The sequence below is a fragment of the Notechis scutatus genome, chromosome 5 (assembly GCF_049901735.1).
Source record: "Notechis scutatus isolate UNSWTSFEM ecotype Mainland chromosome 5, rNotScu1.2, whole genome shotgun sequence".
NCBI lineage: Eukaryota > Metazoa > Chordata > Lepidosauria > Squamata > Elapidae > Notechis > Notechis scutatus.
The window spans coordinates 57,905,387-57,917,726 of NC_142013.1; the positions used below are offsets into that span (position 1 = coordinate 57,905,387).

Below are 12,340 nucleotides of genomic sequence, written 5' to 3' on the forward strand. Positions count from 1 at the left end.
TGAAGGGTTGAGGAAATTGTCCTTTGTTAAGCTTTCTTGTCTTCACTGCATGCATGTGTATAGCACCAATTTATTTTTCTCTACATGATCAAACAGATGAAGGAAGTCGTTTTCTTTTGAAAGACATGCTGCCTCAACTCTTTAAGAATGAGTACTTAATGCCAATATACTTTCCAAATGATTCATGTTACTACTTTCAAAATTATTACATACCTATGTAAGTGTGTAAAGAATGTGAAACCCTCCATTTTATCTGATTTTATTTACATTTTCTTCTGTTCTCTTCCCAGGAGAGGAAGTTCATTGGAGGCTCTGGACAAATTAGTGAAAAAATTATGGAATATCTGGGAAAACGAGTTAAATTAGAGAAGCCTGTAATATATATTGATCAAACTGGTGGAAACATCATAGTAGAAACATTAGACCATGAAAAATATGAGGTAATTTAAATTTTAAGATCTGCACCCTTGCTTTTATTCTTATGAGAAAAAAAGGAAATGAAAATGCTGCACACGTTCTATAAAAGCAAAGCTATTAATTGGGTGCATTCCAAATCACAAAAAATTGTTACTGTGAGTAAAACAGCCTGCATTGTTCTAATATAAGAACTTAAAAGCTTTTGCTTCTTATTTATGAGGAACTCTAGTTTCTTTGCACCAATAAAACTACAGCCTTAGAAATCATAGTTCCACACAAGGACCCTTCTAAGCAACATTAAATTATGGCTTGAGACAGTTGTGGGTAAAATATCAATTTGTATAAACCATGTTTTTTTTATCAGTCTTGAAAAAGTGGCAAATAAAAAAATAAAAATGAGGAAGGAATGCTTCTGAATGCTCACACAACCAGATGACTGCAAAGAATATATACATCTTTCCATTCCCCACCTTTCAGTCAGAATTAAAGAAGCTTCTTGGATGAGAAGCAAAATGTTTTCAAGGGGAAAAAAATCCAGTTGCCATTTGGAAAAACACCTTTGGGACAAACTGGATGATTGAGAATCTCCATAGATAGTGCCCCATTCCATTTTCAAGAGACACTCCCTGAATCCAACAATAGTGAACAATATTTATCATCTCTCCACACACATCCTTCCTCAAGAAAACAGATTATCTGGACCCTTTTCGGTCAGTTTCAGATTGAGCAATAATACCAAAATAGCATTGATCACACTTATGGATGACCTTTGACTGGATTACTTGATCTGTCAGCAGCATTCAATATTATTGATCATGATATCCTTCTGGACTGGGTTCAAGGGTTAGGGAGGTGAGGTATTGTGAATTTCCTCCAATCAGAGCCAGTTACAATAGCTGTTAGCATAGGGGAGAGAGATCTCATCCTAGTCTCTTGTTTTCTGAAATTCCTTGGAGTTCTACCCTCTCTCCATTACTATTTAATATCTACATGAAACTGTTTTGTGAGATCATCTATTGGCATGAAGTTAGATATCAACAGTATGTTGATGATACCCATTTAGACATCTTCACCTGGGCTGACCACGTGCAACCATGAAGATTGTTTTATGTATGTGAAAGCCATGGGAGTCTGAATAAGGAAGGCCAGGCTTTAGTTTTTAATCAAAGTAAGATTGAGTGAGTTTTAGGGTCTTCCAGTTCTGGGGACTTCCCTCTTTATTTCTGGGTGAGGATGTGAAATCTGGAGGTTTTCTTGGACTCTCAGCTTCTTCTAAAAGAGAAGTGTCAGCCCTAGTCAAGAGCTTTTCCCAAATCCATCTTGCACACCAATTGCTCCTCTTCTTTGATTAGGAGGCCTTACTCGCAATCAGTTATGCCTTGGTCACTATTGCAATGTACTGTACATAGGGTTGCCCTTGAAGACCATCTGGAATCTGCAATTCATTCAGTACGGAGTGGTACTGGTACCTATGGGCACATCATAGTATATCTATGCAACATCATTACCTTGCATGATGGAGAGATTCCAATTAAATTTTTGCAAGCAATTCAGAGTCCTGGTTACCATCTATAAAGGGTCAGGGTTGTTGTTTTTTTGCAGACTGCATATTTCTGGCTGTCTCTGCTCACATCACAGATTTGGTAGGGTAGTTATGTTTCAAATCCCTTCTATAGAATTATAGCAATAGCATTTAGACTTATATACTACCCCATAGTGCTTTATAGCATTCTCTGGGCAACTTACAGTGTAAGCATTATTTGCATATTGCTCCCAACAATCTGGGTCCTTATTTTACTGACCTCAGAAGGATGAAGGCTGAGTCAACCTTGAACCCTGTCAGGATCAAATTCCAGGCTGTGACAGAGTTTAACCAGCAACTCTGCATTCTAACCACTGCACCACCAGGGCTCTTTTATGTCACTTAGCAGGACCAAGGAAGATGCTGCACTTCCCCTTTGGAACAGCATACTGCATGAGATGTGGTTAAACCTAATCCTGTGAACCTTCCATATGATCTTGAAGACTTACAATAGTTCTTCCCTTAGGTCAGAGTGTTGGATGATCTTGATGTGTAATGGCTTTGAATTTGGAATATGTGGGGTTGGCCTTAGCTATGCTATATTGTACTGTGTATTTCTGTGTTTGACACAGATAATTTTTGTTTCTTAACTGTATGTGAGCCACCCTGAGTTGCTATTTGTGAATTGGGTAGGCATATCAAGCAATCAGATCAGATCAAGATAAAACTAGATCTTTTTATTTTTCTTATATGTATCCATTTCATGTATTCATAACTATGTTTATACTTATACCTGTTATCTTATAATCGCTTGACAAAATAAAATAAATAAATAAAATTAAATACATTAACAAGCCAGAGATTCAAATTCAATCATGCCAAATGGGTATTTTTGTGGGACTCAGTTTTCTTGATCTGTTATAACTGGGACTTCCATGCCACAGAAGTGTGATTGTGTTATGTAACAACAATTTTGTTTGCATTTCTTTTCAAGGCCCAATATGTTATTAGTGCCATCCCTCCAGTGCTTAGCTTGAAGATTCATTTTAACCCACCTTTGCCTTCAATGAGGAATCAGATGATTAATCGGATCCCTATGGGGTCAGTCATCAAGTGTATAGTATACTACAAGGATACATTTTGGAAAAAAAAAGGTATTTCATGTTAATTGAATGGACAGGGAAAAGGGATAATGTATATACAGCTTACACTTAGAGCATCAGTTCCTACTTTTATGAAGGTCTACAAGAGATTTGTGCATGCAAAATCTCATCTTTATTTCACTGGTGTAAAAATTGGAAATATATCCCTAAGGCAAATGTATTGAAAATAATATTGTGTATACCTTTGTGGTACTACATAAGCACCAAAACTCAAGAGCTGTCCCACAATGTACAATTGTCTTGTTCTTTCACTTCTTAACTCAGCAAGATCTTGAAAGAAATAGCAAACATTTTGCCACCAAAAGTTATTTGTAATAATAATTATGTAATATTTTAAAACAAGCAAGGAACATGAAAACAGAAAAACAGACTATACATGGTAAAATCATTCAGCAAGAGTCAATAACATAAAATACTAATAACCCGTGTGTGTGTGTGCGCGCGCGTATGTACAAATACACATGCATACAAATACATGTTATTTATTTTCTTTTTTACTTTCAATTATTTCAACCAGACTTCCCTGAGATCAATGAATGTTTTAAAGATGGTGTTGTATCTCTTATCTTTGACAATGCCTGTGATGCACTGTAGAGGAAAAACACAGTTACATCACAAAAATGTAATGTTTAGAAAATCAGTGATGATGGTTCTGAAGCCATTCTTATAATCCTACAGTCTTTTTAATCACTGCACAATTCTGAGCCTAAATCATTTATACTTCCTATACGATTCTGAGCTTAACTCACAGTATCCACATATGAATAGATTTTAGGATGATGTAGAAACAGTTATTTGTGGATCTTACCAAGAGGTAGCCACTCCTGATTATCTTAACAGTTAATAGTGCTATTTACAGTACATGTGTTTTGTTGCGAAAGAATTGCAGATATGCCAATTGTTACTTATTGTCATAATGATCATTGTAATAAAGCACTTGGCAGCTTTTATCAAGGGAGTATCATATTCACTAAACCTAGTAGAAGTGCTGATATCTGGATGGACCTTCCTTTTTTCCAGATTATTGTGGTTCCATGATTATTGAAGATGAGGGTGCCCCAATTGGGTTGGCATTAGATGACACTAAACCTGATGGAAGCGTTCCAGCTATAATTGGGTAAGAATCGTTTCAAAACTATCAGAGATTAAGGGTGAAAAGCAGGTTCGAAAAGAGAATTAAGAGTTGTAACTATATTGTACACTTGTGCATGACTATTCATTGATAAAAGTATCATAGAATATACAATAAGATATAAAAATCTGTCTATGAGGAAGAATTCTCATAGATTTTAAATTGGGATAATTATTGTCTTGATTTTATATGCTTTATTTTTTACCTGTTTAGGTAAAAAAAATATGTTACACAGAAATATTGAAACAGAAAGCATAAATTATTCATATATTTAATCTTTACTGAAAAGATTTATTTTATTTTATTAAAAAAAGTTAAAATATAAAACTCCAATATTTTTAACAGGAACAAACAAGAAAATAAAATAAAAGGAAAAACAAACAAACAAGACATTAAAACCTGAAAGAGCAAGGGGAGCAGAGCTGCCAGTCAGAACGGGCGGGCCAGGGCTTTCCTTCCTCCCCGCCCGAGTAGGCTTCTTGTGCCATGGCTGCCATATGGTTAGGGAAGCGCTGCATTGTGGCTTAGTCAGTCAGCTGAGCCCGAGGATGGTGGGAGATGCCCAGCAAGGTCTGGGAATGGCAAGGGAGGCCCAGAAAGGGTGAGGGAGGTCTGGCAAGGTCTGGGAATGGTGAGGGAGGCCGGGCAATGTCCGGGAATGGTGAGGGAGGCCTGGCAAGGTTCAGAAACAATGGGAGGGGCTAGTGCAACTCACAGGCTTACCTGTGAGTAGTCAGATCAGGGCTGCTCAGTTGGGGCATAGGCATCTTGTGGGAAGTAGGTTAAAGGCAAGCCACGAGGACCCAGTGTGCCACATAGGAGGTGAGGAGTGACTAAGCAGGGTGAGTGTCAGGTAGGCAAGGCAAGCATCAGGCGAGTGAGGTGAGCGTCAAGCAAATGGGGTGAGTGAGCATCAGGTAGGTGGGGTGAGCGAGTGAGTGGTGACCGGGTGACTACTGGTTCGGCAACCCATGCCAAATCCTTGCTACTGGTTCACCTGAACTGGTGCGAATCGACTGAATATCACCACTGGGTAGATCCATTCCTCAATCTTCTTCCATCATGCTATGGAAAACCTAAATATTTATCACTTATCCACTCAGTCAGTTTTCTGCTGTTATAAAGGAATGCAGGCTTAAGTTTCAAGGAAGCATGGGCAAGCCACTCAGTTAGTTTAAGGTCTGTAAGATCCATAGTTCTTTCAGTCTCCACCAAATCTACTATTTTCAAATCAAATTCCTTTTGTGAATCTGGTTTATCTACAATTATTTGCATCTGGATATTTTTCATAACCATTAAGGATAGAAATTTCTGTCCTTTAATCAAAGAAATGCAAATATTTCCACATCCATGAATATTTCATTGAAATATTATTCTTTGTTGAAAGCAGATTATTTTTCATCAAACTGAATAGAAAGTGGCAAAAAAATAAAGAATGTTAACTATGTGCACTAAATAATTTATAAAACAGGTTATTTTTTCTTCTGTTTTATATTGGAATAATAAAATAAATCATAAGAAGAATCTGGCTAGATCAAATTAATTGCAGCACATCACCAACTAAATGTCATACATAGGTTACAAATAACAGACTCTCCCAGGCAATAGTTTATATAGCAATTGTATGTAGTGCCTTTGTATGGGGTTTATGTGTTTTTCGCTTATTTGAGAAAAAAAAACATATATGTCCCCTTCTATAACAATTTGGAAGCATTGATTGAAAATCCAGTATTGCTTCATATTTTGAAATATGCAAATATCCTATTAATTGGAATCTGAAGATTTTGGAAAAGTGTTTTAGGAAATCATACTAAAACTTAACTGAGATAAATTAATCCTGTTGTGAAATGATTAAATGGTAGGAGAAATAATATTTATTTCTTCCATTTTTTTATTTTAAATTTCAGTTTCATTCTTGCCCGAAAGTGTAGAAGATTGATTAATCTCAGCAAGGAAGAAAGGTATGAACAATAACCCTTAATAGTTTATATTTCTAGAAGTAAAAAAAAAATGGAAATCTTTTTTTCCCTATCCATTTTCATTCATTGGAAAGCCAAGGAGAGGCCCCTTTCTGACTTTCTAGCTTGTTGGAGATCATGATAGCGAATTCTATTTAGATAGCTTCACAGAAAATCAAAGTTGCAAAAACCAGATCTCCACATTAAGACTTTCTCTGTGGAGACTTGATATTTCAAACATTTTTCCCTCAGGATCTTTACCATTCCCCACCTACTGACATTTCACAATGCTGGAAAAACAATTTTATTCAGATGGACTTTGAAACTCAAAGGTGTTTATGTTGTTTTTTCCTCCCCGTTTATATGGCTTTTAAAAATATTTGGGGAGGCTAGTTATTTTAATGTTAGAGTAAAATACTGAAGTTCTTTTGTGGTGGTTACTTTATTCAATGCTGGAGTAAAATGTTTGAGCCTAGAAAAATTATCAACTTTTCTATTTGCATTGAATAGGCATTGCCTATTGATATAATTGTACTTTTTTCAGTATTGAGCTATAAACTTGCACAATCCACCTTTCACCAGGAATAGATTTCTGCTCTGACAACATCAAATCTTGGTTCTTGGTTTTCACATTCAATGTATCAATACAGAAATACATTTGCATCATCAAATTTTCCATTTCTCTCTAGCCAACTCAACAGATAGAAGTTGTTTTCATTTTAATTCAGCTATATCATAAGCACAGTCATATTCATACTTGATTCTGTTCTCCTCCAGTAGTTTGGCACTGACCTCAGGTGCTCATATTGTAGTATCTTATCTATATTTTCTTGATTGTAAATGTTGATTAAGCTTTCTTGACAAATTGAAATGGGTCACCATTTCCTTTTCCAATAGATTATACTGAGGCTGACCTGTCTCTATGACTGTTATGTATAATCCTTAGGGCAGGGATGACAAACTCAAGGCCCACAGGCTGCATCTGGCCCCTGGGGTGCTTAGATGTGGCCCATGGGACCATCCTGGAAACAGCAAAGAATCAGCCCATAGGGCCTCTGCCAGCAAAAATGGAGCTCAAAGAGGGGCATGGCAGCCAAAAAAGGGGCCCCGGGGGGCTACATGCGGCCTCCATGAGCTCTATTTTCACTGGCAGAGAGCTGCAGGAGGCCATTGTGGCTGAAAATGGGGCCCAGGGCACACGCAGCCCCCAGAGCTTTGTTTTCACTGGCAGAAGGCTAGCAAAACAAACTAAAAATATAACAAAATGGGAAATGTTTCCCCTTTTGCATTTGAGCATGCAAGAAGGGACAGGAAAAGAGAAAGGGAAAGAGAAAGAGAAAGAAGGGAAAATGGGAAGAGAGCAAGGAAGGAAAAGTAAGGAAAGAGGGGAAGAAGAAGAAAGGAGAATAAAGAGGGAAGGAAAAAGGAAGTGTTAAGTTATTGAAATTTAACAGCTGACCAGCTTTGTAAAGGTGCTGTAAGGCTGATGCAATGAGAATGAGTCAGCATGGTTATTGCTGCTTTAAGACTGAGGATGAGTCCACAAGGTTTTACCACTTTAAGAAGCCTGCCTGCCTGCCTGCCTGCCTGCCTGCCTGCCTGCCTGCCTGCCTGCCTATCTATCTATCTATCTATCTATCTATCTATCTATCTATCTATCTATCTATCTATCTATCTATCTATCTATGAATGAGAGGGCATATCTTTCTCTCCTTGTGTACTGTTTCCATTGTCGTTCTCCGAGCAGAGTAATGAAGACTGATTGCTTGCCAGGTAGTTGCCTACCACATATATTTATGTATATAGCAGTCTTGTATATAAACCACTGTTAAAAGACAAATACTCTGTGTGCTGTATTTGTGCTCCTGGGTTGTCTCACAATAGTAGTCATGCTGCCAAGACTCTGACAGGAAAGAAGGAAGGAAGGAAGGAAGGAAGGAAGGAAGGAAGGAAGGAAGGAAGGAAGGAAGGAAGGAAGGAAGGAAGGAAGGAAGGAAGGAAGGAAGGAAGGAAGGAAGGAAGGAAGGAAGGAAGGAGATTATAATGAGAGTGTGGGAGGGTCTGAGGGAAGTTCTGCCTTAGCATTTGGCTACCACAGGTGCCCACGACACAAGTGATGTCAAGCTGGCCATGTCTACCCTGTTCACACCCACTCAAGCCATGCCCACCTCAGTCCCCCTAAGTCAAACATAACCCTCAGTGAAATTCCCCTGCCTTAAGAGAATCTCTGCTCTTGATAGAATCACTCATAGCATCAAGCTATTCTATCTCTGTATGGTATCTATTCACAGAGTAGCATTATTAACATATCTTTCTCAATTCTTGCTTAACACTGAAAACAAAACAAGCAACTATCTTCATAATAGTTCATTTTTTTCTACAGTGTCAATATTCTTTGTATGTATCTATTTTTGATTGGTAAAGAGAGGATTAATCTCCCCCCTCACGCGCACACACATAGTACCATGTGATTTCAAACGTTTAGCAATTAAATCTAGGATGTGGATCATTTTGTCTCATCTTGGATAAAAATATTTGGTCTGATGCATACCCTGTTTCTCCAACAATACGGCCTCCCCCAATAGGAAGTCCCAGCATGTTTTATAGGCATGAAATGAAATTAAGACCCTCCCCCCAAATTAAGGCCTATATTAAAACATGCAAAATGGGGGGAATGGTGGGGGGGCTTGCCGTTAGGAAGTACTTTTGTTGCACACCCGGATATGGTGCTGCCTGCGTTGACCCCAATACGAAGTGCCCCACCAACGCCGAGGTCAACATCCAAGCTGTCGCCACCCGCCCGCCCGAAGATGCAAGGGGGGGAATTAAGTCACTCCCGAAAAGATGACCTAGCCATTTTTTCGGGGCAAAAAAAAAAAAAAGACCCGGCCTTATTATATGAGAAACACGGTAGTTAATTATCTGACTGAGGATTTATTGATAAAATTAACAGCACCATACAACCGTGTACCCTTTTAGGTCATCTGCATAGTTTAGACCTCCCTGCTCTTCCAAGGATCATACAGTATTTGGGAAATCTGTCTAAATGGGGATTACAGTTTTCATGCATGGATACAAAATATTTCTTTTGAGCAAGCAGTTGAAAAAGAGCCATTTGTGGAACCAGTTTGTAGGAAGCACATGACTCTTGCTAAAAGGCAGCCTATAATGCACAAGTCAAATCCTTTTTCAACATAGAAACTCTCACAGGTCAGTTGTTGGTAGGGAAAGACATATGCCTCATCTTTTGTCTTTGAATGGTCATTTGTAACATTTTTGTCAATGGTCCCAGACAAATATAAGGATGTCTATAATTCTCATGTCTCTTCCAGTTAACAACAGTACATGCAGATTGCAAAAATTGTTTATATATATGTTTGATTTCTGAGACTTGGCTTTGACAACAACAACAACAACAACAACAATAACAACAAAAGACTGTAGAAGGTAGTTTCTACAATATGGCTTCAATCCTTGAAAGCACAAATCATTAGCAAATCTTAAAAGATGAATGAAAATCCAAACAAAAGCTACTCCTCTACTTGTTGTAGAATACCTTATGCCACCAGACTTGAAATTCTAGACCTAGAAAACCTTGAATTACGCTGTCTTCGATCTGATCTAAATATGGTATATAAAATCATACATTGCAATGACTTACCTGTCAATGAATACTTCAGCTTCAACCATAACAACACAAGAGCACACAATAGATACAAACTCAAGGTTAACCGCACCAAACTTGATTGCAGGAAATACGACTTCAGCAACAGAGTGGTCAATGACTAGAATATTCTACCTGACTCTGTGGTTTCTTCCCCAAACCCCAAAAACTTTAACCTTAGACTGTCTACTATTGACCTCACTCCTTTCCTAAGAGGTCTGTAGGGGGCGTGCATAAGTGCACAAACCTGCCTACCGCCCCTGTCCTATTGTTTCTTTTATTTTTCTTATATGTACCCATTTCATGTATTCATAACTATGTATATACTTATACCTATTATCTTGTAAGCGATTGACAAATCAAATAAATAAATAAAATAAATAAATATTTCAAAGAGGCGAGGTATATCTCATTAATGTTTCTCTCATAGGAAAACACAGATCTGTGAGCTCTATGCAAAGGTGCTGGGAACACAAGAAGCCTTACATGTAAGAACTTAATTTCTGATATATCAGGTAGCATTGAACATTCATGAACCTTGGCAGATATGTTAAGATATGTTTACAATTGGAGAAGCCAAGCTGAAGCTAAATTTCATGATAATGATTTATTTCAGTCATAGGCCACGTTAGCAAAAGGCCAAATGTGACGGCAAATTTAATTATTTATTATTGTCAAAATATCTCTAGGGTCTGCTCCACTTCAGAATTAAACATTGTAAGTTAATAGTATGAAAATAGTAATTTAACAGTTGATAATTTTAATATTCTATTCTTGTACCACTCACATACCGTATTTGCCGGCGTATAAGATGACTTTTTTGCCCTGAAAAACATGCCTCCAATTGTACATCAAGAGATCTGGAAATGGGAGAAGAAGGCAAATGGAGACGTATATATAAATCCAATATACACTGCTCAAAAAAATAAAGGGAACACAAAAATAAGACATCCTAGATCTGAATGAATGAAATATTCTTATTAAATACATTGTTTATTACATAGTTGAATGTGCTAACAACAATATCACACAAAAATTATCAATGGAAATCAAATTTAGCAACCCATGGAGGTCTGGATTTGGACTTACACTCAAAATTAAAGTGGAAAAAAACACTACAGGCTGATACAACTTTGATGTAATGTCCTTAAAATAAGTCAAAATGAGGCTCAGTAGTGTGTGTGGCCTCCACGTGCCTGTATGACCTCCCTACAATGCCTGGGCATGCTCCTGATGAGGTGGCGGATGGTCTCCTGAGGGATCTCCTCCCACACCTGGACTAAAACATCCCCCAACTCTTGGACAGTCTGTGTTGCAACGTGGCATTGGTGGATGGAGATGATGTCCCAGATGTGCTCAATTGGATTCAGGTCTGGGGAATGGGCAGGCCAGTCCATAGCATCAATGCCTTCATCTTGCAGGAACTGCTGACACACTCCAGCCACATGAGGTCTAGCATTATCCTGCATTAGGAGGAACCCAGGGCCAACCGCACCAGCATATGGTCTCACAAGGGGTCTGAGGATCTCATCTTGGTACCTAATGGCGGTCAGGCTACTTCTGGGGAGCACATGGAGGGCTGTGCGGTCCCCTAAAGAAATGCCACCCCACACCATTACTGATCCACTGCCAAACCGGTCATGCTGGAGGATGTTGCAGGCAGCAGAACATTTTCCAGACCCTGCCACATCTGTCACATGTGCTCAGTGTGTACCTGCTTTCATCTGTGAAGAGCACAGGGTGCCAGTGACGAATTTGCCAATCTTGGTGTTCTCTGGCAAATGCCAAACGTCCTGCACAGTGTTGGGCTGTAAGCACAACCCCCACCTGTGGACGTCTGGCCCTCATATCACCCTCATGGAGTCTGTTTCTGACTGTTTGAGCAGCCACATGCACATTTGTGGCCCGTTGGAGGTCATTTTGCAGGGCTCTGGCAGTGCTCCTCCTGTTCCTCCTTGCACAAAGGTGGAGGTAGCGGTCCTGATGCTGGGTTGTTGCCTTCCTACAGCCTCCTCCACGTCTCCTGATGTACTGGCCTGTCTCCTGGTAGTGCCTCCATGCTCTGGACACTACGTTGACAGACACAGCAAACCTTCTTGCCACAGCTCGCATTGATGTGCCATCCTGGGTGAGCTGCACTACCTGACCCACTTGTGTGAGTTGTAGACTCCGTCTCATGCTACCACTAGAGTGAAAGCACCACCAGCATTCAAAAGTGACCAAACCATCAGCCAGAAAGCATAGGAACTGAGAAGTGGTCTGTGGTCATCACCTGCAGAACCACTCCTTTATTGGGCATGTCTTGCTAACTACCTATGCTTTCCACCTGTTGTCTATTCCATTTGCACAACAGCATGTGAAATGGATTGTCAATCAGTGTTGCTACCTAAGTGGACAGTTTGATTTCACAGAAGTGTGATTGACTTGGAGTTACATTGTGTTGTTTAAGTATTCCCTTTATTTTTTTGAGTAGTGTATATAAAT

General features: G+C 38.9%; 1 protein-coding gene across 1 annotated transcript in view; it reads left to right on the forward strand.

The window, feature by feature from the left end:
- LOC113416226 (amine oxidase [flavin-containing] B-like) overlaps window positions 1-12,340 on the forward strand; it is a 96,824-nt gene that overhangs the window by 62,785 nt on the left and 21,699 nt on the right. Inside the window, exons 7-11 of the mRNA XM_087967571.1 lie at window positions 291-440; window positions 2,934-3,093; window positions 4,123-4,219; window positions 6,142-6,195; window positions 10,287-10,344. Coding sequence (XP_087823697.1) covers window positions 291-440; window positions 2,934-3,093; window positions 4,123-4,219; window positions 6,142-6,195; window positions 10,287-10,344 — 519 coding nt within the window. The remainder of the gene's footprint in view (window positions 1-290; window positions 441-2,933; window positions 3,094-4,122; window positions 4,220-6,141; window positions 6,196-10,286; window positions 10,345-12,340) is intronic.